Below are 23109 nucleotides of genomic sequence, written 5' to 3'. Positions count from 1 at the left end.
AAAATGGCAACCAAAACCTGAAAGACGTGGAAGAAAGCGAAAAACTACCATTCGAATGGATAGAAGAATAGCCAAAATGGCGAGGACTCGGCCAACAATCCGCTCCAGGAAGATCAAAGAAGGTGTAAAGTTCCCTGTGAGTACTGTTACAATTAGAAGACGCCTATGTGAAGCCAAGCTATCTGCAAGAAGCCCCCGCAAAGTCCCACTGTTGAAAAAAAGATGTGCTAAAGAGGTTACAATTTGCCAATGAGCACATTGACTGGCCTAAACAGAAATGGCGCAACATTTTGTGGACTGATGAAAGTAAGATTGTTCTTTTTGGGTCTAGTGGCCGGAGACAATTTGTCAGACGACCCCCAAACACTGAATTCAAGCCACAGTACACTGTGAAAACAATGAAGCATGGTTGCGCAAGCATCATGATATGGGGATGTTTCTCATACTACGGTGTTGGGCCTATTTATCGCATACCAGGGATCATGGATCAATTTGAATACATCAGAATACTTGAAGAGGTCATGCTGCCTTATGCTGAAGAGGAAATGCCCTTGAAATGGGTGTTCCAACAAGACAACGACCCCAAACACACCAGTAAACTTGCAACATCTTGGTTCCAGACCAACAAGATTGACGTTCTGGAGTGGCCAGCCCAATCCCCGGATCTTAATCCAATAGAAAACTTGTGGGGTGACATCAAAAATGCAGTTTCTGAGGCAAAACCAAGAAATGGAGAAGAACTGTGGAATGTAGTCCAATCATCCTGGGCTGGAATACCTGTTCACAGGTGCCAGAAGTTGGTTGACTCCATGCAACACAGATGTACAGCAGTTCTCAGAAACAGTGCTTATACAACGAAATATTAAGTGATTCAAAGGAAAGCAAAATCTTCAAACACTTTTCAGTTTATATAGTGAATGTTTGAGTTTGTAAAGAAGAATACAAACACTGCTATTTTTTTGAACAGTCTAATATTCACTTTTCTTCAATTTTTTTAGAGGAACAACACAAATTTGATATATTTTTCTTCATGTTTTGATTTGGAATAGAATGTGTAGTGTTCCCAATGCATTTGTGTGTATGGAAATAAAAGCTATTAGAAGGATTTTGAGCTTTTATTCACTTTTTTCAACACACTATTATTTTGAACACAACTGTATATACAAATATTTCTGCTGCAGGGGTGTATGCTATGGCCAGAACCATAGCTTTGTTCTTTTAAAAATTTCACTTTTCTTTATGCCATGTAGTATAGCCCTGCTGTACTCTATTACCTAAATGTGTGAGAGCCAGCTCTCACATCAACAGCAGGCCAGTGATCTTTATCTGCTGTCCTTGTATTTTAATATTTTGAGTTTTATCTATTACACTGCCTATTACCATGGCAGCTATAGTAGGTTTTGAGTTATCTGCCCAAAAACAAAAAAGCGTGAAGGATCATAGGAAGAATCTAATGCTCAAGCCAGAAGTTCTTCCAATTATAGAGGCTGAGCATCACATGTTGGTGTTATCTAGGTTAGTCTGCATCAAACGTTAGGCCTAGGAATGACTACTTCTCCAGGCTGACATTCATTCATCAAAGCATTTTGATATTTGCTTAACTCTTCCCAAGAACAAGCCCACTGCTTGAGTTAGGGGTTATGGCTTTTGACAGGACTACAGGAAGCCATGTACAGCATGATCTGCCTTCATTGCAGCGATGAGTTGATATTACTAAATTTTAAATAAGGTATGTAATTAACTTCTTTTTTTTTTTAAAAAAGTAGCAAATTGGGGAAGTGGGGTGGTGAGGAACCTGGGCAGGGTAGCATATTCATTTAAAAATACCCCCCCCCCCCGCAAATTCTTTGGTCAGGCTGTGCATAGAACCTTCACCTTTTTCCAATTCTAAATACAAGAACCAACATGTAATGTATTTACTTACCATTTCTTAGAGGTGCTGGCTGCATTGATGTTCTTTTCAGGCTTTTTACCTGGTTAATATGCCTGTTACACACTTTTTGCTCTATGGTAGCAATGCTCACTTAATGTATCTATGAAGGAGCAGTGCTGTCACTCTGATACAGGGAGTGTTTTGCAGTTAACAAATGTGAACGTGACAGGTCTGATGACATCACTTGGGATAACACTACAACATCATAGGACAGCAGTGGATTTCTGGCAGATTAAACAGGTGTTTTTCTTTCTCATTCATCAAAGGACACAGGAATCCAAACTCCTCCAGCAGTGGGGGTGGCGAAAAGGTGTACAGTAAAAAAAACAAAAAAACCCTGAGCATACTTCCCTTCTACTCAGCACACACATGCCACAGTCCTTTTACCCACAAAACTCCAGAAGGGGTTGTTAGACCCTCTTTCCTGCTATATTCAATGCTGTTTGAAACCTGTTTTGATAAAAATAAAAAAGGTGATGTGGCAGTCCCCGTATTTCTATTTTTTTTTTTTTTTACATTCCTAATTGTCTGGCTGTTAAGATGACTTTGACCCAGGTCAAGAAAATCATCTGCATGCTGCTTCTTGGTCAGTGCCTTAGTCTTGAATTTTTAGGATTAATATGGTGGCCTGCCAACTGCCATTGATCTGTAATGGCAGCCTCACTGTTTGGCTCATGACAGGGCTGCTTTAATACCATGTAGGAGGGAATGTGATGTTATATAGTCACAGATTGAGACGCGATTATTTTTATACTATTTTAAGATTTAGATATGTTTCCTTTTGCAATTTGATTTAACAGATTTGTTTTTCCTTTTTTAGATCAGAAATAATAAGAAAACTGCAATTTTAGTTAAAGAGATCAACCCAAAAAAGAAACTTTTCCTTGTGTACAGACCCAATACTGGAAAGCAGCTGAAACTAGAAACCTTATCAGACTTGAAAAAGAAATACAAGAAGGTAATTTTGAGTTTTTGCTTTTAACAAATATTTCAAGGCTATTTTAAGTGTTTGTAAAACACATCGATTGGGGAAAGAAATTCAGGTGATTGGACACTGACAAAGCTTTAGAAGACATGCCCCATGGACGCCTCCCTTTTAATCCTACCTCACTCCTTGAGTCCTCAGTTTCGTGCTAGTGTCTGACAGAGAAAATCGCCCTTAGCTTAACTGGTTTATTGTTTTTCTTTTATATTCCTGCAATCAAGCCCTCACTTTCTTCTAATGTCGGCATAGAAGCAGTGCATCTGGATCAGCACAAGCATGGTAAAACCTTGGGAGTCGTACCTGGACCCAAACTTTGTGGACAGCCTGTGATGTTGCTTTGGGCAATGGGCCCTGCATAGGTGTTCGCCTTTGTGCTCGGTGCAACTTAGTGTTGCCTGCAGGGCGCTATGCAGGTCCAGGACCATGGTCCTTCGATTTTGAACTCCGTTCCTTAAGACCCCTTTTAGGGTCTCTGTTGAAAGCCTACACAACACTCAGTGTTTAAAGTGACCTTGCGTCCCATGCACTGGAGCAAGCATCAGCTCTAACCCTGGCCTAAGCATCTGATTCTAGCTTTGTCTCGCATGCACCATGTAGGCTATTTGACTAAAGCAGAATTCTCTGCATCTGTCATATTTCTTTGGACAGATGACAGCCTTATTACAGCTGTCTTTGTCCAGGGACCAAAACAAGTAGCCTCTACTACTCCTCCTGTTTTTCAAACAGAGAGGGATCCTGATTTGCTGGTCCTAGAGATGCAGACCCTGAAATGAATGATTGTAAGCTCGAAAGAGCAGGGCCCTTGACCCCCTCATGTTTTGTTACTGTATTGTCTCATGTTCTGTCCTTCACTATAATGTACAGCGCTGAGCAAACCTTTTTAGCGCTATATAAAAATACTGTATAATATAATAATAATGAGGCAGTATTGAAGTAACCTGTGAAACATTTTCTTCCCTGGATTGTAACTAGACTGAAGAGGGATCTCCTTGTCTACCGTTGAAAATTGTCTTTGTCCAAAAAAAACCTTGCCATTGTGCAGCCTGACTCTCCTCCATCTCGCCATGCTTCTTTGGTCACATATCTGTTTTTCTCTCTGGGTTACAGACATCCCAGATCAGCAGGTTCCATTTGGTGGTTTTGAAATGGTAACAAACTAGTTTAAAACTAGCGGAGTCTTGGGATCAGACTCATCTCAGCGTTGCTGGACTCCAGAAAAGGCTTGGCTGCCCATCAATGTTGTGGAGCTTCGGGCGATCCGGTTGTCGCTGACTCATCGGATGGATCACCTTCAGGGTCTGCCGATCCGGATCCAGTTGGACAATGTCAATCATTAGGGGGGCATAAGAAGTGCAGCAGCGGCACTGGAGGCATCTCACATCCTGGGGTGGGTGGAAAGGTTTGTTTCGGCTCTGTCCGCCGTACATATTTCAGGGGTTGAAAACTGGCAAGCAGATTATTTTAGCTGTCAGATGCTGGATCAGGGTGAGTGGTCCCTGCACCTAGAGGTGTTCCATCAGCTCTGCCTTTGCTGGGGGACTCTCAACTGAAAGGTTCCAAGATTAGTGTCAAGATCTCTGGCGGATGCAACAAATGCACTAGTGGCGTTGTGGGATCAGTACAATCTCACTATACCTTTCCAATCCTCTATCCTGCGTATTAAACGAAGAATCAGTCAGAGGAAAGGATTCTGGTTATTCTGGTGGCTCCAAACTGGCCATGCCGTACATGGTATGCTGATGTGGTGTGATTGATGGTAGACACTCCCTGGCCGCTGCCTCTTTGCGAGGACCTTCTGTCTCGGGCCAGTGTTCCATCCTGCTTTACAGTTGCTGGCTCTGACTGCGTGGCTATTGAAAGCCAGGTTCTGAAGGACAAGAGTCTGTCTGTCTGGCTTAGTGATTCCGGCTGTTAAAGGCTCGTAAGTCTACTTCACGGAAGAGTTGGCACCTGAAGAGTGCTGTTTGGTATGAAGCTTTGGGGTTCCATCCTCGTTCTTTTTCGGGGGCTCGGGTCTTGGCCTCCAACGTGGTCAGGATCAGAAACTGAGCACGCTTTAAGGGTCAAGTCTCTGCTCTAGCTGTCTTCTTTCAGCGTCCCTTGGCCATGCATTCCTTGGTTCGCACTTTCAGGGGGTTCGTCATGTGGTGCCCCCTGTGTGCTCCCCGTGGGACTTGGATTTTGTGCTGTCAGCTTTTCAGAAGCCCCCCCTTTGAGAGCATTCAAGATTTTCCTTTATTGCCCTCGCTTTCACTTCGGCTCAGAGTTTTGGAGTTGGCAGCTTTGTCCTGTAAGCTGCCTTACCTTATTTTACACAAGGAGAAGGTGGTGCTTCGACCTTTCCCTTTTCTGCCAAAGGTGGTGTCAGATTTTCACTTAAATGAGGACATTGTCCTTCCTTCTCTGTGTCAGCTGTTTCACCCCAAGGAGGTGGCTATAAACGCTCTGGATGTGGTTCGCGTGTTCCTTTTCTGTGATGGCTTCCTTTCAGAGGTCCGATTTTTCTCACAGATGGTACAAAGAAGAGTTTGGTGGCCTCTTCTACCACTATTTCCCGTTTTGGAAGACTATTGTGCAAGCTTATGTCATTTAAAGAGCAGGAACCTCCCTTCCCTGTTACAGTGTACTCCACCAGGGCAGTTAGTGCCTCCTGGGCATTCTGACATCAGGCGTCTGTTTCTCTAGTTTGCAAGACAGCGACCTGGTCATCTGTGCACAGGTTTACGAAGTTCTATAAAATTGATGTGTTGGCATCCCCCGATGCTAGAGTGCCAAGGTTTCATAGGTGGTTGTTTAGGATTTCTGGGCACCTCTTGGGGTTGTTCGACGTGCTGGCATTTTGCCATGAGTTTTTACCTCCCTTTTTTTTTTTTTTTCTGTTAATTGATTTGCCTACCCCTCATTATGGCTTTGGGGCATCTGTTTGCTCATTTATAGAGAGGAGGCTGTAAATGAACGTAAGATAAAATGTTTGGGGGGGGGGGGGTTGTTTTTTTGTTACCGTAAAGTTTTTCTGAGTTCATTGATGGACATGGCACCCATTTGGCAGTCAGTGAACTCCAGAGGGATTTTATGGCGAGTAACCTATTCCATTATTATTTTAAGTTAATCGTAAAGGATTACAGCATGGCTTGCTGTTTTTTGGTATTTTTATCAAGGAATAAAGGAAACCTATAGCAAGAAATATGGTGCCTGCCATTATTCATTTCTCCTGACAACTGTAAAGCATATGCTGGTTCATTGGCTTCCAACACTTTTTTTTCATTGACATTGCCTGGCCTGAAAAAAAATATGCAGATGCATTTTCACTTTTCTGCATGTTTATTTAAGTCAGTGTTTCAATTTTTGGAGCCAGAGACTAACAAGTGGCTATCTTTTTCATAGCCAGATTTGTTCTGACAGAAATACATAGGCTGTCACTGCTAGTTTCCTCTAAGATCTAGGACAGACATACACACACTGTATGTGATAAGGGGCTGCAGTGCTGCATAAATTACTGATTGCTTTTTTATTCTTGCTGTTAAGCTTATGGGAATGGTCCTAAACACACAGGACCTGGGAAGCTTGCTTTGTGTGTTTGACTTTGAGGCCAAAATGTATTTCTAATGCATTATAGACCAACCTGTTTGTATATTGGTTTTGTCTGGTCTGTTGTAATGTTGACTGTATGGAGGTTTGATGTAATATATGGATTTAAGACTATGCGATAGCACGAACTACAAATGTACCTTCATCAAATGCTGTTCAGCAGAATGTTTTAAGTGAAGCTGTGTACTTTTGTATCATTTCATAAAACATTTTGTTTTCTTTAAACCTACCTTGTAGCAAATGTCTTTGTAATTTGCATTAGACAAACAGTAAAAATATACATATTGGATTCAGTGGTTAATCTTCAATTAAAACTGCATAATTTAAATTAGTGTTATTGTTAGTGTTAAATTAGTGTTATTAGTGGTGTTATTTTATTTTTTAAAATACAGGCTGCCTTAAAGTGGTTGTAAAGGCTCAAGGTTTTTTACCTTCATGCATTCTATGCATGAAGGTAAAAAAACTTCTGTGTAGCAGCCCCCCTAACACTTACCTGAGTTCCATCCCTATTCAGCGATGTCCACAGGAACATTGATTCTCTGAGGACTCACTCCTGATTGGCTGAGGCAGCAGTGGGAGCCGTTGGCACCCGACTAGGAGGTAGGGACCAGGAGCACCGGCAGGTGACTAGAGAAGAGAAGGATCTGGGTTGCTCTGTGCAAAACCACTGCACAGAACAGGCAATAATACCATGGTGTGTTTGTTGTGTTTTTTTTTAAAGACTTTAGTATCACTTTAACCTCTTCAGCTCCTTTGGATGATGTCTAGCACGTCCAAAATCTTAAAAGGTTAAACAAGTGCCTGGCTTTTATGTCAGTGATCTGGGCAGCTGTAGATCCATTCTATTAATTTTATGTGATTCGTGGGTCAGCCTCTTCCCCCCTCTCCAGTCAAGTGTTGCTCAGGGAGCTAGAGCACTGGTAATTGTTCCACTTTGACTCTTCAAGGTATTGCCAGCACATGGTATTTTAACCCTTTATGCCGGCAACTAAAAAAGAAAGGAGTATTATTATGCAGCCAGATTGCATTACAGTAACGCAGAGCGTTCAGTTGTGCTTTCACATCTAGTGGCATGGTGTAGAAAGTATCAAAGGGAGTTCAGTTTTGGCCAGTGTTTAGACTACGAGATAGTCCTAGTAACATTTTTGTTGGGTTACATGGGATTTTTTCTTTTTTTGCTTAGGAGGTAAAGTATTTATCAGGTGTTTTTTGGTTTTTTTTTGGTTTAATTTTATCTATGTAGTAAAGGTATTTGTTTTCATTTTCCAGGTACTCTCTGACGATGCTTATGCTCACTGGAAAGAACAATATACGTCTTCTGCTGAAACATGTACACATGCTTATTGGTGAGTAACCTCAGCAAATGCATGGCTGTCATTTATTAAATATTTCTCAATCATCTATTTGGGAGGACAAGTATTCAGAAACATCTGGGGTATAGTGCATCCTACAGGAGGTTTGGACACGGGCAAATAAACTCATAAGCCAGCCCCTGTATAACAGCTACTCAACCCAGCATGCCTACAGTTTTTTGCTACGGTCTTAGAATGTTGGACTCCTTTCCTAAGCTCTACTGAAAAAAAAAGTATAACTATCTTTTCCTTGATTGTTTCAGTAAAGATTTTGTGATATACCAGTATTTTTTTTTTTTTTTTATGGTTTTGGTAACTCCAGGAAAAACTCCATGCTTCATCACTGGTTGAGTTAATTTCTACATGGCAGCTATCCAGATCAGAATATCCTCAGCCATTGCTTTGGAGGCTGCTGTAAATGGCCCCTGTTGGACTGGACATGGCAGCCTAGATTTTTCATTCCATTGGCCATTAGGCTGTGCATTGGGAGGATCTTTGAGACTTCAGTGTTCTGGGTTGGTTAGCCACAAAGCATTTTCTATGTCCTTGGCTCATATTGGACCTAGTTTACTGCTGAGTGGAGCAACATATCTTTCCAAAGACATGCCCAGCTGCCATTGGTGAACCCAACCTGTACTCTCCTAGTGGTTTTAGGGGTGTTTATTGGGTATCCCTAAAAGGGACCTTCCTCTGTAATCTGAAGACAACCTTACAAGGGTTTTAGGTTCAAGTGTCCTCTGCAATACTGAAGGGCATGAATTCTTGGGGTCTACCGGTTTAGAGTTCTTCTGTATATTCATCTGCATCTTTTACGGTGAGGACTCCCTCTCTAGTTGCAAGTTTTGCCTGAGTAGGTATCCATTTCTTCATCTCATCTTGTAATCTCATTTTCTATGAAATGGAAGGGTTGAGCCTCCCTCTTTTGGTCATACAGTATTTCTTTCTGTACATGCTTGGCCAAACTTCTCTCTAAGGGTGGTCAAACTGCGTCCTTCCAGCTGGTGTGGAACTACATGTGTCAGATTTGTAATTCCACAACAGTTCCCCTGTTAGAACACAATAGCACAGGGGGGGAGATTGTCGCACTAACATTGATTTGTGTTGGCAATCCTATTGTTTTTTTTCTTTTTCCAGCTCCCTGGGTTGAATGGGAAAAAAAACTGGACCCAGGTTAAAAACTAAGTTCACCTTTCTTAACATGTTATATGTTACACCCATATTCAGGGTGTAACGTGTTACTGTTGGGCCAGCCCCTGTACCCCTGATGGTCACTGGTGCAATGCTTTCCATGCTCCTAAAACAAAAAACAGCAAATGGCCATTTTTTCCTGCAAAAATATATTTTGTTAAAAGGTGGACTTATCCTTTTTGATAGCTGATGAGCAAACTAAAATCTGAAAAAAAAAACACTGAAATTTGCGATCTATTCTTTTGTATGGAAGATTTGATTTAGCTCTGTAAATGTTTACTTTCAATAAACTTTTATTGACATTTCAACATAACACAACCATCAGTGTCAAATCAGCCTAGTACAAGAGAAGGAATGATAACAAACACGCATGAGTGCTCAAAGTCTCATAGTGTCAAGCGTTAAATAGACTCCATGTATACCCAAACACATATAGAAATAGGGAGGGTATTGTTAAACATCCCAGAAACCCCAAAAAAAACAAGCAAGCGCTAGTCACCCCAAACAGCTTCCTGCGATACCCTCCTTAACACCAGAAGCTGGTAACAGAATACCAGAGAGGAAAGAAGAAAAGGAGTCAGACTGGTCTGGAAAGGGATGTCAAGGAGGCGTCCACCCCCCCTCTCCCGAGTAGAGCAAATCACAATGCAACATTCATATATTTAGCACAGGGTTCCCACATTTGTTCAGATCTAGCCACTTTATCATGGAGCACACTGATAGCGCTCTCCTGTATCATAATCCAGGTGATTTTCTTCTTCACCTGGGTCACAGACAGAGGATTGCTTCTAAGGCCTTAGCAATGGTCATCTTTGCACCTAATAAAACATAGAAAATCAGGTGTTGCAAATGTCGAGGAACATCCTCCACTGATGCGTTAAGTAAAGCAACAAAAGGGGTCTGAGGAATGGGCACCCCATAACTATGCAACAGAACAAAGATACAATTCCAAAAGCCGTGGAGCCATGTACATTCCCACCACATATGACACATGGATCCACTCATGCCACATCTTCTAAAACAGAGGAGAAGCAGATGGATAAATTTTATCTAAACGCATGGGAACCAGGTACCATCGTTTAAGTATTTTCACATTGGCTTCTATCAAGGTTACATTCATAATGCCAGAGTAGGATCTGACGAAGCACTTATGCCATTCTTCAACCTCTATCTCTTCCCCAAGATTTTTCTCCCAGTCCGACATAAAAGAAAACTTAGAAGGCGAACCCAGTAGCAGTCCATATACGAAAGAAATATCCCCTCTTTGGCCCAAGTCCTGTGTGCACCACTTTTTATATGAAGTAACCCTATATTGGTCCTGCCTATCAGGCACAAGGGAATGCAAAAATTGTGAGATTTCTGGGGCATTTCAAAAACCTCAACACGGTGACGTAGCTTAAATGGCCCTTTGTGGGTAAAAAAACTGCCCAATCCTATAAAGCCCCTTGTCAAGCTGCCATTTTAAATGCCTTTTAAGATCCATCCCTGGTTGGAATTTAGGATTATTGAAAATATGGGCCAGTGGATAGAGCGGAAACTAATGCAGAGTTATCTCGGCGCCTATCCCATAATGTAACATAGGCAGGCAGTTCCTGGTGGGGTAACACCAAAGTAGAGTCCAGCATATAACCGGTGACCGCCATCCTCTCCATATAAATCCAGTCCGGTTTAGAGCGTCTCGAATAAACCGCCTAGAGTTTTGAATTGTGCCACCTGATTTTATCGATTGAAATCCAGCAGACCCAACCCACCCCTTGTCTTGGGGCAGAAGAGGATCTTTTTAGCAAATCTGTGGCCCTTATTGCCCCAAACATACATAAACATACCTAATCGCTGAGGATTGGAATTTCGCTAACACCAATCGTGAGACAGGAATGGGGAGAGACCTAAAGTAATGGAGGAGCATTGGAAGTAAGGTCATCTTGACTGAGTGCAGCTAGGAAAGATTGTGTGCTGACCACTGCTGTAGATCTGCCTCAAGCTTACATAAAAGTGGTGGATAATTTAATTTAGAAAGGGATTCCACAGTCAGTGAGCTGCACCCCTAAATACAGACTATGGGTGTCACTCCAGACAAAAAAAAAGGAATCCTGTATGTGTGCAATCAATCTGGCTGGAACAGAGACATTCAGAGCTAACAACTCGGTCATATTTACTTCCAGTCCCAACACCTTCCCAAAGTCCCGTAGTAAGCAAACTAGTTTAGGCGTAGAGGTCAATGGGAATGGTCAGGAACCCCAAAAGGTTATCTGCAGACAGCGCGCATTTATGTTCCTGCTGACTGCAGCGTACACCTCATATGTCGGGGTCAGTCCGAATTGCCCCTGCCAGGGTCTCAATTGCTATAAAAAAGATCAGGGGAGACGGGACAGAGTTGCAGAGTACCCCAAGCAATCTGGATTGAATGGGAGTACTGACCTTGCAAATAGACCTTCGCTAGCAAGATAAACGGCATGAGGTATACTCCAAAAAAAAAAAAAACCCCCCCCAAACTTCCCAAGATCTAGTAAAGGTAGGGCCAAGACACTATATCAAAAGCCTTCTGTAGAGCTATGGAAAGTATAAGTCCTTCTTGAGGGGGTCCTCCATCCCATTGGGAACGCAGGAGACACTACATCGATTGCTCTACGGATCTGGTCCGGGCCCTGTCTCCCTGGTATAAATCCTACCTGATCCTTGTGTATATAAGAATTTATAAATGAAGATATACAATTGGCCAGGAGTTTAGCAAAAGTTTCAAATCATTATTGATCAATGATATGGGTCTATGGTTACTAAATTCCCCAGGGTCCTTAGCTGGCTTGGGAACAACTGTAATATATACTGTATCCAGTGAGGATTCCAAAGGCTCCCCATCCCATAGGGAATTGAAAAAAGCCTCTGTAAATGTTTTTACTGTAACCTATTATGTTAGCCTCAAATGGCTAAAAGCATAAAGAGATGCTCTCAAACATATTTATTAAAATTATGATGCTGGTTTTGAGGATATTACTGAATAGGGATCGGTTCCTGCAGCATTGATGTAAAAGGCAATGTGAACTTGGAGACATTCCTTTTCCCACATACTTAAAAAGAAAAAAATATCTGATCTTTTACCGGTGGACACACAACATCACTGGATTGTTGACCCCCTATTTTGGTGATTGACATATTTGAAAACTGTTCTCTTAATGTTCTTGCTGGCTGTGCCTCGACTGGCTGGATCAAGCCACAACCATCTAATATCTGGGGCACATTAAATGTATAAACGTCTTTAAGCAGATGCTTAAAATGTAATCCTTGTGACATTCTCTCTAGGAGAGGCAACTGCAAGAAAGCAAGCCTGGGACTGGTGTGTGAAATTGGTCTTCGCTGCCGGACGTATTACGTTCTCTGTGGATCTGTCCTAAGTGTGTGGACTAAAGTGGAAGGAGTTCTTGCCTCAGTCAGTGGCACCAATGTAAAAATGCAAATCGTAAGATTACGAGCTGAAGATGGACAAAGAATTGTTGGTAAGTGATTTGGAGTGGAGCATGGTGGGGTCAAATACAAACCGTCCCCTTTTCTAGTGTCCATGTGAATGTAGTTTAGATGTGACCAAAGTGTGCTATATATAAAATAAAAGTACAGTTCTCAGGTAGGTGTGGAACTGAAATGAATATGAGCAAAAAAGTGTAATTAGATTTGGAAATCATCCAGAATATGAACTTATTTCTTTACCAGTGGGTCTGCATTGTTTCAAGCTTAAATTTGCCATTACCACAACGTTGCTTCTTTGTGATTTACTCGTATCTAGCTTTATAATTACTTTTTACACGGCAGCCTATGTTTTTGCTTTGTTTAACCACTTGCCCTGCTGAGGATTTACCCCCCCCCCCCCCCCCTTCCTGACAAGGCCATTTTTTGCGTTACGGTGCTGTGTAACTGACAATTGCGCGGTCATGCAACGCTGCACCCAAATGAAATTTGTCCTCTTCACCCGCCCCCCCCCCCCCCCACGAATTGAGCTCTCTTTTGGTATTTAATCGCCTGTGCAGTTTTTATTTTTTGCGTTTAAAAAAAAAAAAAAAAACTAATTTTGAGAACTATATTTTTGACTTTCTGCTATTAAACATGTCCAGTAAAAAATTTAAAAAAAAAAAAAAAAATCAGATTTAGTCATAAATTTAGACCAAAATGTATTCTGCTACATGTCTTTCCTAATAAAAAAAAAAAAAAAAAAAAAATCCCAATACATGTAAATTAATTGGTTTACATGAAAGTTATAGCGTTTACAAATGGGATACTGGGATTTAAAATAAAAAAAAAGTACTAGTTATGGCGGCGGTCAGCGACTTATAGCAGAACTGCGGTGGGGGAACTGACTTGGTGTCACTGACATCCCCAGTGACACCAATACAGTGATCAGTGCTCAAAAAAAAAAAAAAAACAAGCAGTGACACTGTACTAATGGCACTGGGCAGGAATGGGTTAACATGAGGGGTAATCAAAGGGTTAACTGTGTGCAGGGAGTGTTTTACTAGGGGGCGGTATCCGTGTGCTTCACTGTAATCACACTGTATATGTGATTTTGCACACCTGTGCCGCCCTGTAGCAGTATTTCTGCTATAGGGCGGTCAGGAAGCGGTTAAGAATTCAGTACCTAGGATTTACATCTCAACTGTGCTTTTCCCTATTCGTTGGTAACAAAGTTGAGACATACAAGGATGGTCTGTTCAGGTGAGGTCGGACTAATTATGGACAGAAACTAGGGGTGGTTAGCAGGTAATTTTCAGGCAAATTTGGCCAGTGCTTCCTTAACCTCTTTCCGTCCACCCATTCTACATAGATGGCGGACAGGAATTAGCGCCCATGTGGGCTAACGTTCTTGTATGTCAGCCTGCATCAGTGGCTCATGCGCGGCTCACAGAGCGTGCACCCCGGTGATCGGTGGGTCGCCTGTATACAACAGATCACATTACCTCTGTCTTTGGGCAATCACATGGTGTTTTACCATGTTACTGCTGTGACCAATCACAGTACTTGCATCGTAAACAATGACACTTAAAGTAAAGATTGTTTTGAGCACACTGAGAGCAGAGAGAAGTGATCGTGCAGTGTGAGCCACCCTAGTGTCTCTGATCACTGCCCCAAAATATCTGTTAAATATAAGGAGGCCCTGTCACCTGTCCCAGTGCACACAAAACACCCCCATACACCATGCAATGTCCTGATCACTGCCATGACTAGGATTTGTAAAAATTTGTGCATGCTTAAGCTATGTGTGTGAAGATGCATGTTGGGTTTAGTGTTCTGCATTTCTGGAAACTTATGAGTTGTATTGAGTAGTTCTGTTTGGGTTAGCCAATCTTTGGCAGACCCTAGAATCCACAGAGATTTTCAGCGGTTTGACACCAACAACATACTAATAGGGCAGCTAATTTGGTTAGGCTTTTTGGAGTCCCACTGTATGCCATTAGTTAACAAATGGTTTGTAAAATAAAGACAAGGAAAAATAAAATTGCAGAATGAAGACTTGCAGTGGCAGCCTTTTCCTTCATTCAAAGTATGTAAACTATCTGTCCAAGTTTGTGCCCATCAATAGACACAGGGACACTTGTTCTCATCTTTTCTCACTAAATATAATTGGGCCTTTTAACTCTTGCTGCTACACACTGTTACCTTTGCAGAATACATTGCAAACAGTATGGTGATAATTTGAGATAAAATATAGCTCATTCTCCTATTTCTAGTGCATCCCTTGGCACTGTTCTATCAGAAGGTGTGGGGGTGTACAGCTTCTTCCCTTGACTTTGCTGGTTACTTCAAACTGTGTTCCTTTTGCTTGGCAGTGATAACTGGCTCTGGCAGAGGCCAGAGAAGAGATGAAACAGCAGAAGATAAATTGTATTTTTCAATTCTGCACCATCTTTGAGTGCAGGATTCACTTACAATCTTGTGCTTTCTCTGCAGTGTCAGTTGTCTGCACTGCATCATGTTGGCGAAATGATGGTCAATGAATAGCTATGACATAAAAGAAAGCTAAATATTTAAAGGAAAGTATAATCGCACATTAGATACCAGCTTAAGCCTAGGTTCATACATGCGGTGCGTGAAACGCCACAATCCCTTTGCATTTCCTGCACCGCATTGCTGTCTCACTGTTTTGCGATCTGCTGTAGATTTCAGTTCAAAGTTAATGACACCCCAAGCACAGGTTGCAAACGCAGTTTGCCTGCCCTGGGTTGCATGGTACAAAATTACCATGGGGTTGGGTTCTCCAGTGTGGCTAAAAAAAGGTGCGATTCATATGCAAGCTATAGTGTGAACTGGGGTTTAATGTTTGACATTCTGCTAAGCAGCATGTTAATTGTCTTCAACTTTTTGCAGCTCTCAGCTGGAGTTAGTGTTCGGTCCTTAGACCACATTATTAGGTTTATGATGAAATCACAAATCTGCTGTTGCACATAGAAACTTGGTATGTTTTCCAGTCCAGTGTCTTCAGAGGTGAAATAGGTGTATCCATTACTACACTGAAGTATGAGAGATTCTCCTCCTGCCTGCATGTCTCCTACATGGGGCTTATGAAATATATTCCACTGATGAAAACAGACTGATCAGAGATGTTTGTATACTAATCTGTTTTTTTTTTTTTTTGTTTTTTGTTTTCTTTCCCTGACAGGTTTAATCATCCCAGCAAATTGTGTCTCATCACTAGTAACATTGCTATCCACTTCAGACCAATCTCAGCAGATTGCAGTACAGCAGCAGCAGATGTGGCAACAGCTTCATCCTCAGAGTATCAGTAATTTCAGCACCCTGTAGGAAATATCCCCAGTAGAGACTCTGACATAATACAGAGGAACTGGAAATGCTGACAGTGCACACAAATCAGGGCCAGATTCCAAAGAAGTTAAGTCTACTCGTGCATAGACAGACGCTCTGTTTTGCTGGACACCTGGACTTTCTAAGTCTTTGTGGCAATCTGCAAGTTCCTTTAAAGTGGCACATACATCTGTTTTGGTTTTCTTTTCTTTTGCTGCTTTCCGTCTGTATTTATAGTCCATAAGCGTTTTATTTTTTTCGTTTGGTCCTTTTTATGGATCCAAGGGTGTTTTTTTTTGTTTTTTTTGTTTTTTGTTTTTTGTTTTTTTTTTTCTTGAATGCTGTACCTCATTGTTTTCTGTTCAGTTATTTCCCATACAGTGCTCAGGGTCTTGGTAATCATTTTACAAAGGGGAGTTTTCCCTTCATGCATGTACATTAGCGGTATGATGCATATACCAATATATGTATATATAAGGTTTTCCTCACTCGTGTAATAAGGATGCATGCTTTCATAAATGCACTGTATTTAAAAAGGGTATATTTGTGTTCTTCCCCATATTGGTTAATGCAGCGCATGTCTCCGAAAGCATGACTAAAAGGACTTGGAAAGTTCAAGTCTACAGGGAACGATCAGTTCCTCCGCTCCAGTTATATAATTTTATTTTTACATAGTATTTTAAATATTTAAGTTGATTTTTTTTTTTTTTTTCTGTGTAAGATTCTTTCAACACATTTGCTCTTAAAATTTGTGACGTAATATTTTAAGTGTAAAAATGACATTTTCTAATGTGCTGCAGAAAAGGGCTTGTGCCTTTTTTTTACATTTGTTTTTTTTTTTTCCCAGTCATGACAAAGGGGAACAATACAATTCCAGATTTTTCATTGCTTCTTGTAATTTAATAGACATTTGACTAGTAAACAAAGACACCTCTTGAGTTGTACAATGTTCTGTAGTTCACTCAAGGCTCCCTGCTGTGTGTGGTTTTTGCCTTCTCTGTAACTTGAATACAATTTACTATGTTGTAAGACATTGTAGAGTTTCTTGAGCTGTTTAAAATGTTAATGTACAAATGTGAATAGCTATCGATAATATGGGTAAGGTTTTTTCCTTTCACCTCCAATAGTACTTGTTTATAAGGATGTGAAAAGGACAATGTTTGTCATTTCTTGCTTGCACAGGTTGCACTATTGAACGTTTTCAGACTGTATAAACCTGCTTAGGGAAAAAAAAGAACCCTTCAAGGTGTTGAAACCTTGGAAGGAACAAATAAAACTCATTGTACTAACATGCTCTAAACCTTTGTTATTTGAGTCTATTTTTTTGTCATGGATAAATTTCAGTTTCTACACTGTAAATATAGTAGAAATTAGTCAAGTATTAAAACAGGTGAAACGCTTTAGGTTAGCTGCAGATTTTTTTTTTTCCAGTAGAAATAAGAGCACAATTGTATATACTGACAGGTAATAATTGGCATATTATGTATGTAGGTACAACATCTGAAATTCTGAAAATGGGGACTTGAGAATGTAAACTAGAGATTAAAGAAAAGGGACAAATACTGGCGAAAATTGTGTTTATTACACAAAACACTAAATTTACACTCTGAAAGCACATATTCAACTTTAATGTGCAACTATAAAACAGTTGTGACCTGCCTAAGAACAGGTACAGGAAGATGTTTGCTATTAACCTTTAATGGCTAGACAGCACAGCGCTCAAATTATGTATGAATGACTGCTACTACATACGAATTATGTAGTTCACACCAGGAAAAAATGGTAGCCGTTTAACTAATAGAAAAAAAAAAAACACCTCTTGGCAAACAAATGGCCCTATGTAGGAGGGAAGATTTTACAGGTCAAGACAGTTTTTTCCTAGACCTTAACCTCCCTGGCAGTGTTCCCAAGTGTAGCTCGGGGTAAACTTTCAGTACCAAAAGCGGTAACCCCGAGCTACACTCGGGATTACCCTGCGGCATTGCTCCGGGATCCCTCTTGCACTTACCTTGTCCTTCGGTTCAGCAATGCCCCCCCTACAGCAGCCCTGGACATCTTCTCCGGCCGATGCCGGGTTCCAGTCCCTGCGAGCGTTGGGACGTAAGGGGGATGGAACCGGTGGGAAATTCAAAACTTTTAAGTGCCATTCACTCAATACACTAAAATCACATAGTAAAACATTACTGTATCAAACCATTTCACATACATTTTGTCCTGTGCCCTGCCTGCATATTTACTATTCTTTCTGCCTGGAAACTGAGAAATGTCCATGGCATCCAAAAAGCGTCCCTTTAGATCAAAAGCGGTTTTAGACCAGCTAGAGAACAGCGATAGTAAATTAGAACCACTTGCAAAATTGAGTGATGATTCGTGGGGAAATTCGTCGTCAGACACTGAAAACGATTTTGCGACTGAGCTCAGTGATGTGTGAACTTGGCGCTCTATTTCAAATTTCAGTTTTTGATTTGATTACATTATTGAATTACATTTTATTATATTTTTTATGATTATTATAACTTATGATTTTGTGTTTAAAATTTTATCATACCTGGGATGTTTACTAGACTCTTGTTCAGACAGATTTCAGTGAGTTATTCCTAAAAATTACATGCCTACAATAAAAAAACTACATATTTCCATGCAAAAAAGTACCGCTTTTAGCACCGAAATATTGACATAATCAGATCGCTAGGGAGGTTAAAGGCTGTTTGCCTTTTGGAACATGTTACAGCCTTATCTAGGGTGTAACATGTCCCTAAGCACCTGCTTTTGCTTCCCACCCCCCGAGCTCCCTCCTGTGACAACGTGCAAGGATTGTGCACAACTGGGCTTCTGTCACACTTAAAATTGGAGTGGCTATATGGGGCTACACCTGCATAGCCATGTCATTCATTCACAGAGAACTGTGAATGAACAAACTACTGGTCCCATCTGGTCACCGCAGCAGACAGACTTGTAGGATTCAATGGACTACAAATGCTGCAATCGGCTTACTAGTCCATTAACAGTTCCTCCAACTCTGTTATGAGTATCTGCTGGCTCTGAGTTTGAGGAAAATACCCCCTTCTGTTGCCAGCTAGCTTCTGCATGACAAACCGGAAAAATGACTTACAGAATGAGAAACCAGCAGCAGTGTCATGATTTTCTTTCACATTAATTTTATTGGTATTTTGAAAGTTGACAGAGGTTTTAAACATAATATCTAGGTGTTAAAAACATGGTACATACCAAAAAATGAGAAAAGTAAAGTACTTTCCAAAACCTACAGAGGACCCATAATAGCTGGCCTGTTCCACTATATACTGTATAACATGCTTTCTGTCAGTGGTTATGATGTCTCAAGACACATTCTGGTGAAGTGTACGAAGTGATGTCAGAAAAACATAGTCTGGGCAGCAGTGACCAAGATTGCAAAGGTAGTACAATGGGTGGGGGAGAGATCGGTGTCACTGTCCATTTCCTGAAAGAGTGTGTGGTAGACTGAAAGAGACAAAAATTAGAAGAAAAAGGGGGCAAAAGCAATAAGGAGCATGGGAGAGAATGTAGGGGAGAAAAGGATAAGTACCCCAGAGGCCAATAGTCATCAAATACAGCAGCTCAAGCCTACAACTCCAGTAGGCGTGCGGTTGACTTAGAAGTTGGAAAGCGGTTGTAACGGAACCGACCCAGACTGCGCTTGAGTACTTCTGTTACAATACAGCTTCCCTGTCCGAACACCGACAACAGACACCACAGCCAACCATACAAGACTAGACGACAGCAGTCTTGAAGTAAACAAGGAGATAGACTAGTTTATTTGAACACAGATACAAGATACAGTTGTGTTCAAAATAATAGCAGTCAGACATCACTAACCGGATCAATCACTGTTTTTGGTAGACATGATATTTCTACATGGCAAATTTACTAGCAGGTGTAGTAGAGTAATAGAAATCCAACAGTCATGACATGCATGCTGCTGATTCTTTGTAATTGAATCACTAATTGAAAGGGGCATGTTCAAAATAATAGCAGTGTGGAGTTCTATTAGTGAGGTCATTCATTCTTTGAAAAACAGGTGGCAATTATTGCCCTTTAAGGAAGGAAGGAAGGCAGCAAATGTTGTACATGCTGGTTACAGTGCATTTCTCTCTGAAATTCTGAGGAAAATGGGTCGTTCCAGACATTGTTCAGAAGAACAGCGTACCTTGATTAAAAAGTTGATTGGAGAGGGGAAAACATATAAAGAAGTGCAGAAAATGATAGGCTGCTCCGCTAAAATGATCGCAAATGCTTTAAAATGGCAACCAAAACCTGAAAGACGTGGAAGAAAGCGAAAAACTACCATTCGAATGGATAGAAGAATAGCCAAAATGGCAAGGACTCAGCCAACAATCAGCTCCAGGAAGATCAAAGAAGGTCTAAAGTTCCTTGTGAGTACTGTTACAATTAGAAGACGCCTATGTAAAGCCAAGCTATCTGCAAGAAGCCCCCGCAAAGTCCCACTGTTGAAAAAAAGACGTGCTGAAGAGGTTACAATTTGCCAAAGAGCACACTGACTGGCCTAAAGAGAAATGGCGCAACATTTTGTGGACTGATGAAAGTAAGATTGTTCTTTTTGGGTCTAGTGGCCGGAGACAGTTTGTCAGACAACCCCCAAACACTGAATTCAAGCCACAGTACACTGTGAAGACAGTGAAGCATGGTTGCGCAAGCATTATGATATGGGGATGTTTCTCATACTACGGTGTTGGGCCTATTTATCGCATACCAGGGATCATGGATCAGTTTGAATACATCAGAATACTTGAAGAGGTCATGCTGCCTTATGCTGAAGAGGAAATGCCCTTGAAATGGGTGTTCCAACAAGACAACGACCCCAAACACACCAGTAAACGTGCAACATCTTGGTTCCAGACCAACAAGATTGATGTTATGGAGTGGCCAGCCCAATCCCCGGATCTTAATCCAATAGAAAACTTGTGGGGTGACATCAAAAATGCAGTTTCTGAGGCAAAACCAAGAAATAGAGAAGAACTGTGGAATGTAGTCCAATCATCCTGGGCTGGAATACCTGTTCACAGGTGCCAGAAGTTGGTTGACTCCATGCAACACAGATGTACAGCAGTTCTCAGAAACAGTGCTTATACAACAAAATATTCATTAAGTGATTCAAAGGAACGCAAAATCTTCAAACATTTTTCAGTTTATATAGTGAATGTTTGAGTTTGTAAAGAAGAATACAAACACTGCTATTTTTTTGAACAGTCTAATCACGTTTCTTCAATTTTTTTTTTTAGAGGAACACGTGATATATTTTTCTTCATGTTTTGATTTGGAATATAACGTGTAGTGTTCCCAATGCATTTGTGTGTATGGAAATAAAAGCTCTTGGAAGGATTTTGAGCTTTATTCACTTTTTTCAACACACTATTATTTTGAACACAACTGTATATACACTCAGGGGAGAAAACCCCCTCCCTGCATAATGACACAGGGTGGAGGCAATCTACATGTAGTAACAAGAGACACAGGTATTCAAACTTCACACCAGCAGGCAGTCCCATAAGGGCGAGGGCTGCTGGAGACACTCCCTTCCCCACCACTAAGCTAATGCATAATAGAACAATGGGATGCAAATATTATGGGATATGTGTTTGTTTAATGTGATGTGGTTGCTCCCAAACCAGACACAATCAACAGCCCCCACACAATATTAGGACAGATCACCCTGTACCCTTAACGGGCACAGTGTGATTTACACATAAGAGGGATATGGGGAGCTGAAACAGGGGTCTCCCCACCTCTCCAAAGTGAGCTGGGTTCCATGGGCCCCCCACCCAAAGTGACTACCGTCACAGCGGTCAAACCAGGGTTGTCAACTCTGCAGGAATTTATCATGTTTGCTGTTGGTTCTTCATTTGAGTGTCATTGATTTCCATTCGCAATTGATTGCTTTGTGTCCACAAAGATGAGTGATTAAACACGCGTTTCTGACGAAGGTTGTCTATAGGTATACAATTAGGTCCATATACTGTATATTTGGACACAGGCACAATTTTAGATTTTTTTCAGGTATTTACCAAAACATATTCAAGCTATAGTTATAAAATGGTTATGGGCTCAAAAAGCACACTCTCAGATTTAATTTGAGGGTATGTACATCCAAATTGGAGGAAAGGTTTAGGAATTACAGCTCTTAAGAGTAGCCATCCCCCCTTTTTCAAGGGACCAAAAGTAATTTATACAATTGAATATAATCATAAATAAAATGTTCATTTGTAATAATTTGTTGAGAATCCTTTACTGGCAATGACTGCCTGAAGTCTGGAACCCATGGGCATTACTAAAGACTGGGTTTCCTCCTTTCTGATGCTTTGCCAGGCTCTAACTGCAGCTGTCTTTAGTTGTTCTTTGTTTGTGGGCCTGTCTGCCTTTTACGCTACTGCAAGGGTGGGCAACCATGGCCCTCCAGCTGTTGTAGAAGTAAAAGTCCCATGAGGTATTGCAAAACTGACAGTTACACGCATGACTCCCAAAGGCAGAGGCATGATGGGACTTGTAGTTCACCAACAGCTGGAGGGCCACAGTTTCCCACCCCTGCGCTACGTTGTATTTGATGATGTAAGCCTTGGGTGCAGCTGCTCGGCCATGGAAACCCATTCCATGAAGCTTTCTATGCACTGTTGTTCTAATCTGAAGGCCACAAGAAGTTTGGAGGTCTTTAGTTATTGACTCTGCAGACAGTTGGCAACTTCTGCGCACTGTGCGGTTCAGCATGCACTGACCCCGCTCTGTCATTTTACGTGGCCTACCACTTCATGGCTGAATTGTTGCTGTTCCCGATTGCTTCCACTTTGTTATAATACCACTAACGGTTGACCGTGGAATATTTCGTAGCCAGGAAATGTCACGGATTGACTTATTGCACAGGTGGCAACCTATCACGGTACCACGCTTGAATTCACTGAGCTCCTGAGAGCGACGTATTTCATAAATGTGGAAGCAGTCTGCATGCCTAGGTGCTTGATTTTATACACCTGTGGCCACTGAGGTGATTAGAACATCTCAATCCAATTATTTGGAGGGATGTCCAAATACTTTTGGCAATATAGAGTATGTGCAGTATCTCACAGAAGTGAGTACACCCCTCACATTTTTGTAAATATTTTATTCTCTTTTCATGTGACAACACTTTAGAAATGACACTTTGCTACAATGTGAAGTAGTGAGTGTACAGCTTGTATAACAGTGTAAATTTACTGTCCCCTCAAAATAACTCAACACACAGCCATTAATGT

General features: G+C 41.2%; 1 protein-coding gene across 2 annotated transcripts in view; it reads left to right on the top strand.

Annotated features, from left to right (window-relative positions):
- SBNO1 (strawberry notch homolog 1) overlaps positions 1 to 17129 on the top strand; it is a 72226-nt gene extending 55097 nt beyond the window's left edge. For both annotated transcript variants that reach the window (XM_089662011.1, XM_089662010.1), the window contains 4 exons: positions 2754 to 2891; positions 7776 to 7852; positions 12344 to 12537; positions 15687 to 17129. In XM_089662011.1, coding sequence (XP_089518137.1) covers positions 2754 to 2891; positions 7776 to 7852; positions 12344 to 12537; positions 15687 to 15829 — 552 coding nt within the window. In that variant the 3' untranslated portion in view covers positions 15830 to 17129. The remainder of the gene's footprint in view (positions 1 to 2753; positions 2892 to 7775; positions 7853 to 12343; positions 12538 to 15686) is intronic.
- Positions 17130 to 23109: the final 5980 nt, after the last annotated feature.

The sequence above is a fragment of the Staurois parvus genome, unplaced genomic scaffold, assembly GCF_062004578.1.
Source record: "Staurois parvus isolate SC_StPar_1 unplaced genomic scaffold, SC_StPar_1.0 ptg001418l, whole genome shotgun sequence".
Taxonomy (NCBI): domain Eukaryota; kingdom Metazoa; phylum Chordata; class Amphibia; order Anura; family Ranidae; genus Staurois; species Staurois parvus.
The sequence above is the reverse complement of the archived record's forward strand: the minus strand, read 5'-3'. Positions and strand labels throughout refer to the sequence as shown.